General features: G+C 35.5%; 1 protein-coding gene across 1 annotated transcript in view; it reads right to left on the minus strand.

Moving 5' to 3' along the window:
- Positions 1-17,066, minus strand: part of STXBP5L (syntaxin binding protein 5-like) — a gene marked incomplete at its 5' end in the record, with an annotated part of 122,650 nt that extends 105,584 nt beyond the window's left edge. The window contains 2 exons of the mRNA XM_009081193.1: positions 14,799-14,899; positions 16,952-17,066. Of these exons, the coding sequence (XP_009079441.1) occupies positions 14,799-14,899; positions 16,952-17,066 (216 nt within the window). The remainder of the gene's footprint in view (positions 1-14,798; positions 14,900-16,951) is intronic.
- Between the last annotated feature and the right edge of the window lie 1,459 nt (positions 17,067-18,525).

Raw genomic sequence — 18,525 nt, forward strand, 5'->3', positions numbered from 1 at the left:
CAAATTACAGCTTAAAGCTATAGACAATGAAGAAAATGAGTTGTTTCCAGCAGATCAAGCAAAGGATGTAAATCATGAGCTCTTTGGCCTCTGGAGGTATTTAATCTTCTCCCTGGACTATAGAAAAATATGGAGCTCATCAGCTCTGTAAGACATGTAAAAGACATGTAGAGTAGCAGCAATTCATACAGTCTGCCATCCACATCACGTGATGTGCTCGTGGCAGATGGTTGTGCAGTTCCCCAGACAGATGTGAGCTGTGTCAGTGCATAGTAATAACAGTATTTCCCCTGCAACATGGAATGTTATATACCAGGAAGTCCTAGGAAGGCAGAAATCCAAGATGAACTCCATTATTAGGAATTCCACTGTTAAACTTTTATTTTAACTTGAACTGTGTGAACAATCTCTAGGGCTAACACGAGCACAGGAAATGCTTTAAATTACTAACCTGCATGACTAAGAATCAAATGACTTATAGAGCAGTTCAATACATCTAGATAGTTTTTTCCTTGCTGGGTCTTGGTGCTAATGTATCACAACATGAAACTTTCTCCTATTCAAACTAGAGTCTCCAAATATCACACAAGATAATTGCAAAAATTTATAGCAGCCATACATGTGCAGATCCTAGCAGACAGTGAATGAACCAAACATGCCTTTGAGACTGATCCTTGTGGTCCACCTGTTTTTTAAGTGTGACTTAGTTTTAATTTAAATTCCAAAAAACCTTCTGTTTCACATATATTTTATGCTAGCATCAAAAGTCACCATTTATTTTGAAATAAAATCAATTGTCTGTCTTATTTTGTGTTTTAATTATGAAGAAGAAAGTGAAGTAGAGCTAAAAACCACATTGTACATACATTGCATTGGATCCTGGTGACAGCATAACAACAGATAAACCCCATTGTTATTTAGGGACACAAGAGGAATATGAAGGTAAATTATATTCCCAAAATACTGCATGAACATTTCTGTCTCTGGATTTTTTCCACTTGAGTGTTATATAGACTGCTCAAATATTTGTTAGTTTGAGACTACAGAACACACACTGCAAAAAAGGTTATGACAGGACAGGGTAGATGAAGACTATCTAATGAGGAGTGTAATAATTAGAACTAAATTCTATTTTTCCATCAAATTCAGAGCTGAATGTGACTGTTCTGTTCATAACCACTCAGTGAATCACATCTAGCAACAAATTCTAGGTTATTAATAACAGTCACAAACTATTTACAATTAAACACTGTGAAACAAGTCATCATTTAGCTCATATGCTGCTGTGCCTATTTCCTGACTGAACTATCAGTCCTTGCAAACTGAGGACCACTTGAAGACATTACTTGAGCTTGGTCCTCTTGAAGTAGTCTGTAGGTATCAATGTTTTAAACAAAGAGATAGTAAAATGAATTGCTTTACATGAGGCAATTCAACACATGTTCCTTACAAAGAAACAGGACTGAAACATAGAGTCAAAGCAGTGCCGTGGGTTTCTTTCTAGTGCTATACACCTGCTTGCCAATGTCCCTTTCAAGCTTAGTATTGCAGATTATTCATCCTACCCAACCAGTCCACAGAGCAGTTTCATTTGTCTTTATTTTACACTGCTTTAGATATGAGTATTCATTACAGTCATTGCTGCTTGTACAACAGCAATAATTTAATTTGTGGATTGGAATATAAGGAAAATAAACATTTGGGGTTCTTCTGTTTAGCACAGGCCACAGGACTTCTTCAAATTAACTATCACTTGAACTAGAGCAATTTACTAAAAGATACATCTTGATTTAAAGAATTTCATTGACGGAAGATTCTCTACAAATGCTGAGGTACAACAAATCAGGATTCCATCTCTAAACTGTAATTTCAATACAAATATATCTTAAGCAATGTATTCTTCTAGCTTTTTGTGACCATCCTGCATATAAGTAACAGACACACCCAAACACACATCCATTTCTGTAAATTTTACGTGGAAAAAAATGTTAAGAAAGCATTTTCTTGATAGTTTCATTTTAGGTTCATAGTTTCGTTTAGACTCAAATAGTGCTCATAGATACCTTACACAGTTATTTATTTTGACAAAGCAAAAAAGCTTATGCAGCTATTTTCATGCAAGTTATTTAGACATGTCATCTGGCTGGTGGCTCACTGCTGCTTTCAATGTGTTAAAGATTCAGGTAAAGGGCATTTTTCATTGTGCCCTTTACCTGAAATACTACACATAGGCAACCTACTAGAATAAGGAAGAGGAATACAAGAAGCTGAAAAAAACATGTAAAATTTTAAGAAATGCAGTTGAAAACCCATTTCTATACCAAGATGTTCTGGTTTTGTCTTTAGATGGGTTTTATTTTCTTTAGATCTATTGGTACCTTCTAAAGCATCCTGACTTTTAGAAACTGGGACTGATTATTAATCCTTGAAAGTGTTAAAAACTAAAATACAAAGTACAAAGTAAAGCACTGTTAATAGTATATTCAGTTCCTTGTTTTCCTTCTTTTCTGTTAAAATAACTGAGAATAAAAGTAGGCTGTTCCTGTTTCTTCAAAAGCTAGAACTTCCAGTGAAAAACTTCTGGAGAGGTGAAATGACCATAAAAGCCTGAAGTTAGGCCCATTCTTGATTTGTGAGCTTACTATTTCAAGTGAATTTGAAATCACAACTGTAATTAATAGTTTTCAGCATTCCATAAATACTTTTAAAGATATAAATGTTTATGTTAACCACATAAAACACAGTGTAGCAACTATCTGAGCATTTGTCATGGGTGTCAACACAAATTATTTACAAGCAGTTAACTCAAAAGAACCTAGAATAAATCAGAAACAGCATGTTAAAAAACAAATTACATGCATTCCATTTGATTAAGTTAGCAAACCTGGAGATCTCATTGAATAAAGACTGAATTTATGTATTTAGGTTAAACTTTACAAGGTTATTACGAGCCCTTTACAAGAACAGGCAGAGTATACAGCATGCAACAGGTCCTTTGGTTTTTCCCTGTTTTATTTCTTACTACTCCATAGAAGGCACCCTGGGCAGCTTGACATGCCATAACACACAGAAAAAGAGAGCTGCACTATAACTTCCCATAAAATTCACACCCTTGATAACTCACAGGCTGTCTGCAGTAGCACTGAATCATGTTACTGGGCATTACTGGAGCTCAAGAACAACCTAAAAGTCACTCTTGAAATCCCAGTATGCAAAGGGCTGACAACATTTGTAGCCTGTGCTACTAATAATTTGTTTAATCTTTAGGATGTCACAAAATTACTTTTCTTCCTCTAGGGCAAACACACAGCAAAGAGACACCCTCTTTTGTCAAGTCCCTTTTATGGTTTTGACTGCAAATTCATTGGGATGTTTTGCCTGTAGGAGCAGGATAACTGACAGTTATCTGACACTGGCATCCTCTCCATCTTTAGTATTACACAACAGTAATGCCATGGATCTAACAGGTGTAACATGAAGATTTGGACTCCTCCCAAAAAAAAAGACAAGGAAATTGCATGGAAACTCGCTTCCTTAAATAGAAAAAGATTCCTGAAGAAACCAACACACTTTTCATTGACCTCCAGTTTGTTTCTGATGCTGACTCAAGGTCATTAGACAAAAATGAGATATAAACTTCCACAAAATCAGTGAAGTGAGCAAATTAATGAAAGAGAGTTGGCGAACAGACTCTTGCTTTCATCTTTAGGGGAAAGACGATGTACATGATTTTTCTCTTGTCTACTGGCTTGTGAAATCACTCACTATTTCTTATTTGCAGTACTTCATTTGTCCTCCATAAATTTCTTTGAAGGTTAAATAAGAATGGGATTGTAATACCAAACATAGTGACAATGATGGGCAATGCAGAGCACAGTAAGAGCCACTGAGTTTCTCAGCAATGAAAGAAAACTAAATAACAGAGGATGGAAGAGGGAGATGATGTTCTTGAAAGAGAAAGTTTTTGATGTATTTATTTCATTGATTTTGTAGCAGTTACATTAAAAAACCCCAAACACTGAAGGGTAGAGTTTCTGTCATCCCTTCATCCAACACTGAAGATATAAACCAAAAATGTAGTTTTTATTTCCAATCTCAGAGTTCAAAAAGGTAAATTGAGACCCAGCTCAAAGATGAAAGGTTGAAACTTGTCTTTTGCTAAACAGCTTGACTTCACAGAGCTGTTAGAGAAGTAAACTAAAGATATGTTAGTATTTCATCCTCTCCTAGCTGCAACACACACAAATCTGTGTTTATCATATATGTTACTAAAATAAGTTTAAAACCTATTTTATATCAGTATCAATCAAGTTATTTTGAATGACTCTCTACAATCAGGAGGCTGAAATACTGAAATTGACTTCAAAGTAAAAAATTGCAATTTTACATGTGTATGCTTTTTCTGTGTATATACGCTTGCTTTTCTTAACAGCTTCCATCAATTAAAATCATGTAGACTTATTGGAGACCAGCTGTTCTCATTTGTGATGCTTCAGTAGACAGGGACTCTGTGATTAATGGTCCTTGTTTTTGTGCAATCTGTAGTCTCTCTTCTCTTCCTGCTCATGTACTGTTTAATGATATAATCTCAACACTGACATTACTAGCTCTATTTTTGATTTACTGGAATAATGCCCGGAGTTTATTGTGACAGAAGGAAAAGTATCTTAAATCATTGCATTGGGTTCTGCTTGACACTGTCATGTGCCTGGGCAGGAAAGGGGTGGTGTGGTTTCCAAGAACCAAATTACTTAGAGCAACAGAATGGTGCGTGTTCTTCACTGCTTTAAGATATGACTGGAAATCTAATATTATAGAGGTGAAAGAATAGGTCTGAATGGAACTATGAAAGATGTCTCAGAACCCTAATTTGAAATCTTCAAAAGATAAAGCCATATGATTCCCGTATCTGTGCTATACCTGAAAATCCCAACTGATAATGTAGGCTGTCTATGCTGTCTAAACTAGTTTAAATTTTAAAAGACATCGTTTTTAAAAAGAAATCTTGCCTAATATAATTGTGTATGATATGAGATAGATGGTGTATATTTGTGTATTACAGTATCGGACTTCTCATTTGTTATGACTAAGACCATGAAACAGTTGTTCAGTGTACAGCTGTGTGTATGTATTTTAAATTTTGCTATTCAAACCTGGCCTTAGAGCAATTTGGCAATATATTTGCCATGTGAAAGCAATATAACATGTTACCCTGTGTTTTCTCAAAAAAGCATAAATCTACTGACAAACATGCTTTATTTTCTACAAAGCATTAGAAACAAGCAGCACACTGCTCAGCATATGATGTAAGGTTTGGCAGCATACAGCAACATTATGTCTACTGCTAAAGGATTTTTTCCTGAGGAAAGAAACCTACATATAAGTTACTCAGGCAGACAATCAGAGGGCTCCAGGTGACATAAAAATGAAATAATTCAGGATATGTTTTTCTTCCCTACTGAAGACGTTTTGCAAAATGCAATTTTGAAGAGATGCATTTTTCTTAAAGAAACAAGAAAAGGAACTACAGTCAGAGTAACACAGAGGGAGAGGTAGTTTGGAAAAGGTGGTTTGTCAGGCCAGAAGGTCCTCTAGTCCCTGTACTGTTGTTCAGTCCTGAGGTAACTGTGCTAGCTATGTAGTTTTCTCCAGCAGTTCTATGGGTCATGGTGATTTCATGTGTGTGTACATGAAGTGATTGGTTGTAAGTTTTCGTTCAGGTTTTTATGGCCCTTTTGCTATCAAATACAGCTCTTATCTCTAAGAGTAATTAATATATAGCATATCACACATTTTCTGTAAACCTTTTTTAGTGCACCAATGTGAGGAAAATGTGAATTGATTTGCCATCGATTGATAATTATGAAACAGAAAAACATTTGGCTAACTATTCAGCACATTTTGTTGTGTGTTTTCTTAAGTCCTGGATATATGCTTCTAAAACAAAGGCATATATGTACCCAATGTAACATGTATTTGCTGGTTTGATACTTTTCTTTCTAGTTATCAAAAAACAAATTACTATATACCGTGCTAATGTAATTATTGTATATTTTAAAGTTTCAGTATGGAAATAGAACCTTTATGTACAGAGCTGTGGGGAAAAAAAAAAAAAGCACCTTAAACATCTTAAACAGCTCTATTTGCCCACAGAGAAGTAGTTTAGAAAACAAGCAGAAAAGCAGATACTGTGGCATAATGCACTTAAGGACATTTTTAATGGAAATGAAACTGACAATAATATTGGCAGAATCCTGGTGGACTTAAAATTAATTTGGGAAAAGACTGTGAAAGTCACCATTAAAAAAGAACAGAGATTCATAAATTCAAGGTTGGATCTGGATACCAATAGAGATCCTACTAATATTCTAGACTGAAAAATATGACCAGGACTTTTTTAATTATAAGAGAGTCAATTGCATCATGTACAGATTAGAAAATAAACTTTGCTAATAACCATAATGTCTATATATTCCTGGAAATGGCAACCAACAGAATTATCTAGTAAACTGACAACGAATCAATGAAAGGTGATACTGTTTTAGAGTAACATCTACCCTGGTGTCATTTAAACATAAAGAAACCAAACTGGTTTTAAACTAGACAGCTTAAACTCTTGCAGCACTTTTTCTGTAGTGGCACAGACTTCAGATTGCATTAAAAATCCCACCTAAGAAGGTAAGAATGAGAAAAATTAAACCAAATAAAGTTAAGCCATGTTGTGGTTTATGATGTTATGACTGTAATGTTATGACTGCTTACTCAAATATACTTACAAATACACACTAACCAAGGGTTTTGAGTTTCAAAAGGTTAAAGTTTGAAACTTCTAGTAAAATATGGAAGGTAGGTTCACCAAAGGTAGGCTATTCCAGAATATTCCAATTATAGGAAATATAGCATATGTCAAAATTAAATACAGCATTTATAAAAACCATCACTATAAAACTGCATTTTTAATGTTTTCAACTTGATTTTACTGAAAAAGGAAATATTTTACTGGATATTTGAGAGATTCTCAAGTATTAGCTTTACAGCTGTTGCAATTTCATGAGTGACCTTGTTACTAATGAAACCTTTTATGGACACAATATTTCAGAGGAAGGACAATCTGCGTGAGTAAAGTACAAGAAACAGAATGAAATTTAAAATGCAAAGGACAAGGCCTCAAACTTCAAAGAATAAGAACTTCCACTTTAGGGTTGGAACTTATGATACAGAAGTGATTGAAAAAGATAATTTTAATTTTCCTTGTCTTGCTTTGCTTCCACTGTTAAAGGCTTGCACTGAAAAGCAGCACAGTCCCTGCCAGCTAGATATACATCAGGGAAGTTGTGTAATGGGTGTATTAGTCAATCACAGCAAGACCACAAGCACTGATAAGATGAAGCCACATAAAAGGAAGATGTCGTTTTTGCATGCATCAGTAAACATATTCCTGCAGAGATTACTGAAGAAAATGGCAATGTCAATGGCCAGAGCACAGATGGGACCCTGTCTAAAATATGTTTCCTTGATGAATCATCAGCTGGGAGAGAACTGATATGAGAAGAAGGGCCAAAGAAAAGAAAAGAGAATAAAGACAAAAATTTATAAAGGAAAACACAGAATCTTGATTTTTGTAGTGAAAAAAAGACCACAAAACCCAGGTTGTGAATGCATATGAATGACCTGTTTATCTGCAAAGGAGAGACAAAGTATTTAAAATGCATGACAATGTGGTTAGCAGAATATCATAACAAATGGGAAGAAAAGAGGCATAAAAATAAATTTAGTCCTGAAGCTGGAAGGTTTCTTGACATCAGAAGGATGAAATTAACATGGAACAATTTTCCTGAATAGCAAATAGTGGCTTTAAGCTTGAATAGTTATATAATAGTGTAATGGTCCTGACTGGGACAGTTGCATGTGGAGGAGCTGGTGATCCACGCAGCAGCTAAACTGAGTAGGCACCAGGCTGTGTGGCACGGGGCTGTGTGTGCAGTGTGATCTCCAGGCTGTGTTGTGCTGCACGTAACCCTTGGAAGCTGGAAAAATGCAGCCAGCTCCTCGTCACAGAGAAGCCTGCAGGCAGCTCCTGCTTGCTGGTTCCACCACCTTCCTCTAACAGCACAGAAGGAAGTTTTAATGTCCTTTCTGTTTGACAATAGGAATAATGCACACAGTTGTCTTCTTGCAAGAAAATCCTATAATAACGTGAATGACAAAAATGGGGAAATACTATCTATGGATGCAGGCTGCACTGCTACTGAAGGCTTGTTTGACAAAGCACAACTCAGGGTTCCAAACATATACAGGGATGTAAGATCCCTGTAGATTCTTTGCAGTGCTAGCTCTAATAAACATCATTTTGATTGCTGACTTACAGTATCTTGAGTGCCTTTCTAACCAGGACCATAAGGGACCAGCACCTCTTAATGCAAAACACAGTCAGCTTGTCCATTATATAAAGGGAGATATATGAGTTGTCTGGTGTGCAACTGTGGGAACTAGACTGAGGAGGTTCCTTCAGCTCCACTCCACTGAAGACCCACATGTTTAAGCTCTCTTAAAAAGAAAATCTTAGGGATCATGTGAATTTTCATTCGATTTTAGCGGAATTGCATAGTCTCATAAATCTATCAAATCAAAACTGTTGATTCTTTATGTCAGGGAACAAATCTATGTTTTGCATTTTTGCTCTTTTCTGATTATTTAGCTAATGTATGTTAAAGATATAAAATACCAAAATTCTTGTGCTTGACTTATTTTTATGACCAAGGCCTTCATTAATTCAGCTAGGTTGTACGCCACCTTTCCAGGATGAGCTTATGGCCCTCATTGATCCTACAGGTCAAGTGCAGTATGAAATTTTCCATAACAAGATTCAAAATCTGAAAAAGGAATGCTATTTTTATTTTTTAATATTTTTTTTAACTGAGAAGGCAGAGACACGTGGTAACTACATGAACATGATTTGGGTCTGTCTGGAGAAACTTTCCAGTGTTTTGTCTTTTGGAATTGATTTGGCAAAGTTCACTTTCCTGCCCTGCAGTACTAAGGCACAGCCCTCTAGACCAAAGGTTTTTATGAGCTTCCGGAATCTTTTCAAGCTCAATAACTGCACAAAAGCAACATTGATTGGTTTTTGAAACCCCTGAGCATCATTCTTTCGAAAGTGACAAACGCTGATGCAAGACATGCCATGCATATAAAACCAATCAAACAACGAAAGAGCCTCCCCCTCCCTCCAAACCAATAAAAAAAACCTGCACAAGAAAGTTCTGTAAAATCTTCAAGATGTGGAAGCACACACCAATTGAACGGTTTCTTTTGGTTTCCTCAGTACTTTCCATCATCAACCTGAGAAAATTTACATCCGTATCAGAAAAGAGAAACTGGCAGGTTTGCATGGTGAAATATTGTTTGCATTTGAATTCTATGGTCCTTTGGAATAGTTAAATGCTGGGCCACACCATGTAATCAGAATCTATTCTGTGGTATAGCATGACTGTGCAACTGCACTGAGCCTACTTTCATGCTTGATGACAGATCTCTGACTAATTTGAAAGTACATAAACAACACAGGGTTTGCAGTTATACAATATTAACCAGGATGTTGGATTATCAGCAGGCAAACCATCACAGGAATTCAGTTTCTTGAACAGCCAATGAGTCAGACAATCTACTTTAACTCACAAGTCCCTAACACACAAGTAAACAGGTACTGCTGAGACTAAAACCCAGTCACCAGTGTCCATTCAATAGCCTCTTGCTGCTATTTTGGTGATGCTTATCTACAAAGGAGAGACAAAATATTTAAAATGCTCTTGGCAACACAGGACACAAAATCCTGCAAAGATACAGCAAGACAAATAGGCAAAGATACAACTACTCTCAAGGAGGAATATAGACTAACACACAAATGAAGAGTTACAATTAAAAAAATACTCATTTTGAAAATTTGCTTCCAAGTATTGTAGTAATCACTTTCTTCAAATACTGCAAAATCTCAGCTGTAGGAGTCAAGTTTCTAACTGATAGTAAGTTTTGCTCTAAAAGTCACCCACTTAAAAGTCTTCCTCTTTGCCAGCATACTCTTAACACTGAAGTGTTACAGATCAGAGCCCTGAAAAGAGTTATACAGAATGTGTCATCTGAGATTCCTCTGCAGAAGGTCATTTATAGTCTTGTCATGGCATCAGTGCAGAGTGCATGCAGATGGATTTAAAGACCCAACAGAACGTGTACACCGTGTTCATGTATGCCAAGTGTAAGTCACTGTATAAGCTGTTGCAGCACTGTTGGTTTATGTGCCACCAGTGGGTAAAAGCAAAAAAGAGGAGGGCTAATCCCCATGTCAGTCAGTGCAACTGAACCAGCTCAGCTTCACAATGACAGGAGATGAACTGTGAAACTAGTGCCTGATGGCCTAAAGGACCTGGAATTCACACTGTAATCCTTGCAGGTTTTCCTATCCCAGTTGCACTAATTTTAAATGGGAACATGCAAACTCTTGTATATTTAAAGCTGTATTTGCTGATGTCTGCTCTGACTATATTAAAAATAATTAAGGCCAATAATAGTTTCCAGTGGTTTCACAGTGACTATATTAAAAATAATTACGGCCAATAATAGTTTCCAGTGGTTTCACTTAATCCTAATGTTCTTTGCAGCAGATAGAGACAGTGTCTAGTTCCATTAGCTGAGTTATTTGCCTAAAATGCTTACTGAAGATGAATCTGGAATCTCCTATGCCATCAAAGAAGGAAAAGGAAGCACTCACATAAGGAAGATGACCATAATGCTAACATTCAAAAATACTGAAAAGATTTTTATAGAGTGTTTCCAGAAATTAAAAAATTTTACCTGTCCATCCTATTTGTAAAAGGAATAGCAAATCATGTATTATCAACCATTATGCTACTGTCAAGCATGTCTTTGAGTAACCATCTTATCATTAGAGCTCTTGGTAAGGGGCTGAGCACTGAAACATTGCTTAAATTTAAATTTTCTTGAAGGTTGTTAATGCACTGTATTATATTCTGATGATACCAATAGAAATTTAAGATGATTACTTTATATTTTTATACAAGACAAAACATGTAATTTGCTAAAAAATCCAGAGCATTACACTGTAGAACAAAAATATCTCTTTGCCATTAGGTCTCTTCAGTGCTCCTTTTACATTTGCTCCAAAGGGACACTTAGTAAAGGAGCAGTGAATTTTGAGAGACAAGTTAATATTGCTAATGTTGCATCATCATTAGTTTAACAATAGGTCAGAAGAAGAAAAACTAAGTCTGGAGAGGCTGCAAGCTATGACTTAATGGCTATAAAAGTGCATTTTGGTAGTGAATTATTATTCATAAAGCATTCAGTGTCTTCATACTCAATGCTACATGTTAAATGAAAGACAACTAGCGTGCTGCATTCAGAGTTCTTTGCTTTTTCAACTATGCTGCTACCAACAGCCAAGGAAAATAACAAAGATTTTTTTTTATGTTTGTGGAAGGGAAAGGGGAAAAATAGACATGTATACAGTTGGGGAAATTTGACTCAAGCAGTTGCAGAAACCTATGCATAAATACTGCTAGGAGTAGATTTTAGTCTATTATCCTGCAGTCTTAAATGTCAAGAAGCAGAAGCAAGTTGCAAATTAAACAGCACAACAATATGATGACTGGTGCACTGAGTAACAGCCAGAGACTTAAGCAGCATTCATCCATCTAACAGAATCTAACAGCTGTGTGGTTCATGCATCAAATATGGTACAAGCTCAGAACAAACTGATTCTACATGAAAGTTAATCAATTGGAGTCAAATAAATCAAGAATCTGGACTGATACAATTATCTTCATTATCACAAGCAGATAAAATATTAGAATTTTAAGTGCATTATATTGCATCAGTTCATGAAGTAAATCTGCCATTTGTTAATAAAAATCTAAACCAGTCTATCCAAGAGACAAACACACTGTATGAATAACATTACAATTTTCTATACATTCTCAAGCGAGACATGCAAATAGAAACATTTGAAGGAGTCACATGCTCCATTTTCATAGGCAAAATGCATCTGAATAATTATGTGTTTGGCTCTGCAAAGGCTGTCCAAACCTAAAATTAAATTACATTATAAATTATGTTCTTTTAAGAACTAGCCTTGACTGTACAAATACTTCCCTGAATGGCCTTTTTCAATACCTTACTATTTTCTGAAAACATGCATCAGTGTTTTAAAACCTATTTTCAGTCAGCAAGCATTTCTCACCATTAAAGAAACATCAGAACCAGCTCATTCATTGAGTCACAAACCTAAGACAAATGAAAGAATCTTTCTCTATTCAGTATAAATCTTGCCTGCCCTTAACCTCCTCCTGCAAGAGGAGAGGGGAAGATGAAAATAATGTATTTTTAACTGTTCCAGGAGTGAAGGCATTAGTTCTTGGAAGACGTATTGTTGAATTTCTTGAAGAAAATCAATTTTGATCTTATTGCTTTATCAGCCTCTCAAATTCCCCTTAGATTCTTTTTGCCATAGATTTCTCATGGCTAAGGGAACCATTATTTCATTATTTGCTGTTTCTCTGAGCATTCCGTAATTTATAATTTCTGTTCTCTGGTGCTAAAAATATATTCAGGAAAAAAAAGGGTTCTCTTTTAGTCTTAACTCTATTAGTCATATATACAGAAAAACGTTCCAAAATGAGAGGGTCAATTGGGGTTTTAGCCTTACTTTTTTGCTACTTGCCCAGAGGCTTATGTTGAATTTTACATACTAAGTGCATCAATTGTGCTTAGAAAATTGAAAGTCAGATGATTTGAAATTAATGGATATGTATGTAAATAAAAAACAAAGTAAAAAAAAAAAAGAAGAGGTTTCATTCTGGAGCCAAGTGCTTGAATTAAAAAAAAAACACCAAAAACCTAGGAACTTAGGCCATTGCTAGAGAACCCTGACAAGATATGAACGGCCTACAGTGGCCTATCTTCATACTTACTGAAAACTTTTTTTTAATTTAAAACTTGACTTACTTCTTTGACAGTATTATATTTGCCTCATAGCCTTTGATGTGCTAATAAAAATTACCTAAATGTCAGTGATTGAACCAGTTACCTAAAATATGCATAAAAAAACTGAGTAATTTTTTTTACTTACAACTTACTAGATTTTGACAAAAGGCAATATAGTTAGACATGCAGTTGTTACAAAGAACTACATTTTCAGATCCTATTAAACCTCAGTTCAAAAATGTCATTAGAAAAAATTTTGGTTTAGGTAAAGTTTCCCAGTATTCCGAAATATTTTGCGCAATGTTTTAGGGTGACGGAACAAAAAAAAAAAAATTAGGCAAATGTGATGACAAATGTTTTGCTCTTAGCAAAGCACAAATTTGTGTGAGTTTATTTTAAAAAGAAATGCTAATAGAATATTGACCAATATACCATGTCTCTGAAGGGAAGGCAAACAGAGATGAACAAAGATTGAATTCTCATAAGCATTGATTCCTCAGGTTGTATGTCCAATTGCTGGCTGGGAGAGCTGCACCAAGATGTACTGGAATAACTTCCACCATATCTAGATTTCTCAATGACAAATTGGGAATAATGCACCTACCTGCTAAGAATAGCAAGAATCAAACATTTCAACATATGCAAAATGATGACTTACTGTTCAGAAGCAGCTAGCAAATGTACACGTAATTTCTCATTTTCATCTTCCCTCACAGAGTCCCAAACCACCTGATACACTTTTGCCAGAGGTTATAAACTCCTTGGAATCAGGCTGTATATTTTCTAAATTATTATGCTATACTTCTCACAACAAAACATGCACCTTGGTGACATTTAAGTGCAAACATGACATGTATCTGAAGAATAAACAACAAAGAAAAAATGTATTTCCATAATAATTTCCAGATTTGCTACAGCTAAAGCTTTGATGAGTCTGTTTATTTCACAGCTCTGGAAAAGTACTGGTACATTTCACCACTGCACAAGCAAATATATAAATATTTTTAAAAATTGCTGCATCTTAATAAACATTGAATGTATATGCTAAGAGAATGACAATATCACTTGAATCTCCAGTCAAAAACAACTACTGCATTTATGCACTGAATAGTCTTCTGACTACTGACCTAATTCCTTAATAGAAACATAGAACTTTAGCTTAATAGAAGTGTTCCACTACATCATAGTAGGCTTTACTTGGGTGACTAAATACAGATTAAAGTGCTCAGCTCGTGTTTGAGTTTGAAAATTACAACCACTCATTTAATCTATTTTCAGTAGAGGTTCTTACAGTTAGGTACTGACACCGTAAAACTTAGAAAAACAGTCTCTCGTTTACTTGACATTTACCATAGTTTCCCAAATTCACAATTTATTTCTGCTAAACTTCCAGTATATTATAAAAATAAAACACTTTCAAGGTAAAAAAATAACTATTACCCTCCTACAGCCAGTTGAGGTACTCTGTCTATTACTGAACAACAGATCAACCAAAAGGATCCCAGTGTTTGTGTCTGGTCTTATGAAAAAACCCACATTACTGCTCATGTCAGTTCATGTAAATACAAGGTAAAATGAAGAACATCTTGATAAAAAGCAGACAAAATTTTTCTAGTTCTGAGAATGCTGCAGAAAGAGAAAGAATAGTTTTTGTTCTATGGAAACAAGACTCACAGAAAAAAATACAAGACAAAAATATATCCACCTGTAGATAGGGAAAATAATAAGCAGGTATTATAGTAATTCCAGAAAGTAAGTGTTATTTTTTAGTGTGATTCTTTTTTCATGGCATATAGTCTTACCTTTCTCTGTTAAATTTCAGAGAATGTAGGATAGCTGGTCGTTTCTGTCGGAGATTCCACAAATGAAGTGCATCATCTGCACATGCACTAACCAAAGCACCCTAGAGCAGACACAAAATACAGCAACATGTTACTTTTCTGCAGATTCTGTCTTACTCTTAAGTGATCCTCACTGTTAATGATCTACCTGTAAAACCACCAGTTAATGAAAAATTATTCCTTTCTTCTAGGAAAAAGAATATTCTACCATAAAAAAAGTCAATCTGAATTGACCTGGTAAATGCAAATATTTAAAATTACTACAAGATCAGACAAAGTTAAATTAAAATTCTATCAATTTCAAACGCAAATTAAAGCTTTGTACCAAGGTTATACATGTCAACTTTCACGCATTTCCACGTAAGCACAGAGATTAATGACATGGAGAACAAACAACGCTTACTTATAAAGGGGAGTGTGAAGGATGTAACTAAGGGATAAAGGGAGTAGTGCACACACATGCACAGAAGTGACAGTTCAGTAGTCACATCAAGATAATATGAAAATTTAAAACTGGAACTGTGAAAAGAGGATGCAGATAAGAAAGTAGGCACAGGTTGCAAGGGGAGAGGATTTAGGAAGCACTAAGAGATGTAGACAACAGTCTTTATCAGGCCAGAAATACTATGAAGACTGGTTCTGCTTTTGGTACCCCAAAAATGGACATCTTCCAGAAAGTCCAGACCTCAATTTGCCTGGGCAGCTTGGAGTGAACATATTCTGCCTCCTTCTGAGTACCTTTCTCCTCGCCATACAACACTGATGACGTGTCAAAATGGACTGCAGAGGAAGTTCACTACTGCTCCTGCTGTGGTTTACTATATTCATATCTCAGATCAGGTCTGGTACAGAAGATCTATCCTTGTGTCTTACTATTGCAGAAAGGAATTAGATATTGCCCAAACAGAAGTCAAAGCTTTATCCTGAGGAAGGGCAAAGATGTAACTGAAATGATTAGTTCGTATCAACTATGACTGATAATCTTCCTTTTTTTGCATCTTTGATTTTCTTCCTGATCCTAGCAACTGTTCTTTTCAACATTGACCTAAGCAAATGAGATTTATGAAGGCGAGGTTTTTCTAATACAGAGTGATCCATGCTTTAATTCTCATCTCCCAAAGAGTCATAAAGAATATCCACCACAGAAATGAGATCAAACCTATGCATTAGGGGGTTTTGCCAGTCACCTAATGAAAAGAAAGAACACTGATTCAAATGTTGTCCTTGCCTTTCTCTAAATGTACCTTGCCTTTCTCTAAAAAATTCCACTGGCCTGATTGTTTTTAGAGTTTCAATCCTCCCTCCCCTGTATCTGTGGTACAGTTACTTTCTCCAAACAGATGTAAAAAAAAAAAATTCTACAAACCCACAAAACTAAAACTCTTCCCCTGAGAATCCCTGAGATATTCACATTTAGAAAGAACACTTGAAACTGTCAAAATTGTTTTCTTATGTCATGGGAGAAAATTAATCAAAACTGAACTACAACTAGCTTATGATTTGGCCAAGTAGTTATGAGGTCCGAGAAAAAAAAGCCTGATTTATATGCTCCAGAAAGTCTTCTTGCCTTTTAACATCTCCAGAAATCTTATGCACAGAGCAAGCTATAATCTGTCACTGATTCTTCTTCAAGTCTAAACTTGATTTCGACAAACCATTTACCAAGAGTAAGCACGATGGTTTGATTGATGATCTCTGCAATAGCTTTTCCTTGCTTCAAGTAATAGCATATCCCCAACTATTGAGTTTTCAACCTATAACCATCAATATATTTCCATAGAAAGATTAAGTTCATTTATTAATTTCTATTTGAAACAGGACTGTGAAGCATATTTAGTGATTTAATGGATTTTACATCTACCTGCACACGTTCATATATTGATTGCCTTTTGTTCAGTACCTTATGCTGATGTATGTGAAAGCAATACTTTTCCCTGTGTGCAGTCCCATAAATAGTCCTCTAAAAGGCTGTTTGGTGAATGTCCTCTGGATGTACTCCACTTACTAGTTGGCACAATTTGTCAATGTGAAAAGTTATATCACTCAATTACAATACATTAATTGACTTATTCAACTAAATTTATACAGAAGAATCTGAGTAAATATGTCCTTACCTCATTGATTAAGAACTGGAGCTGCAGGACTGCAGCACCACTTTCATGTTGGCAGTAGCAATCAACACCAGGCCTGCCCAATCTGTTGCCATCAAAGTCAAGGATTCTAACATTCCTGTTATCACCAGAAGTAAAGAAGGAAAAAAAAGAACTACCAATTAAACTCCAATTAACCTTTAATTAACCTCAATTCTTCTTGCTTTCTGTAAAAACAAAAGAATTCATGCTGACTTTCCACTATACTAATGAAAGTACCAACATCATCAGTCTGAAACACATACAATTGTGAGTAATCTGTTCTTGCCTGGGGTATTTTTTGCCTGTGAAATAAACACATGAATTAACACACAAATCCAGCAGAATGCATTTTAATTTATTTTCTTCAGACATTATTGGTGCATATAACACATGAATGTATCAGATTTTTGAACTTATCAAAATCTTATAAACCAATAACTTAGGACTAAGGTCAGTAACAGAGTTCTGTATCAGGCTTTACTTTTTAAAGCTCAGAAAATGCTTCGTAGAGTGAGTCACTTCACAATTTAATAAGAGCTCACATGTAACTATTGGTCTCTGTCTCATCAATAGAAGTACAATGCAGAGCTTTTCCAGTTGTTAAACAAGCAGTTTAATGGCCATCACAGACCTTGAGAGACCTGAGCTCTACTCTTGATTTTGCCAACTGGCCTAGTGAATAACCTTAGGGGAAAAAAAAGCATCTTTTCTTCCTTGTGTCTTCATTTCTCTATTTGTAAGCTGGAGACTGTGTTTTATGAAAGAATACAGTATCTCCTGTGACAGTGATCTCAATGTACTGGTCTCTATAGATGAAAAGCTGTTTTTGAAGTATGATAACTAATTATAGAACAGCAAGGTAGAGAAAAAAACTAACTCTATTAGCTTCTTGTTGCCAAACTGTAGTCCTGAATACGATCATAGCTGATAAAGTAATAAAAACCTGCATCATTTAAACAACCTATTTAAAATGAACACTAAAGATGTATTGTAGCCTAGGATACTTTTTAAGGTTGATGATAAACCTCTGGTCCATTTTGAACAACTGCTCTGCATTACTCTTTTTCCACATTTTTGTAACATGACAGAAAGCACCAAAATCAACCAAGCAAGCAACCAGCCCACTGGAGATTTCAAACCAAGTGGAAGTCTTAACAGATAAGTGTTTTCCCCTTTAACTTGAGCTTTATATTCAGTACAAATACATGACACTAGTTAATGATTACCTTTAATGAAAATTACAGTAGCGTTGCCCTGACTAAGTGTCACCCTTTGGCATCAGTATCATGCTAAGTCAGTTTTCTAGGAAACATCCTAACAAAGTAGATGACTTCACTCAGCATATCCCAAACAAACAAAGCACTCTCCAAAAATTCACATTTATATGCATCAGTGTTCACCCTGAAATACTTCACGAATTACTAAAATAAGAGAGAAATTGTGCCGTCTGCTTCATGCTGGCCCATTGCCCTGAAGTAAGGACTGGAGCTTAAATAGCAGCATTAGCACTGACTGATGGTGGTGTTCAAACACTCTGTGAGCTGTGGTGAGGTCCT

Source organism: Acanthisitta chloris, unplaced genomic scaffold (genome assembly GCF_000695815.1).
Source record: "Acanthisitta chloris isolate BGI_N310 unplaced genomic scaffold, ASM69581v1 scaffold13848, whole genome shotgun sequence".
NCBI classification, from domain to species: domain Eukaryota; kingdom Metazoa; phylum Chordata; class Aves; order Passeriformes; family Acanthisittidae; genus Acanthisitta; species Acanthisitta chloris.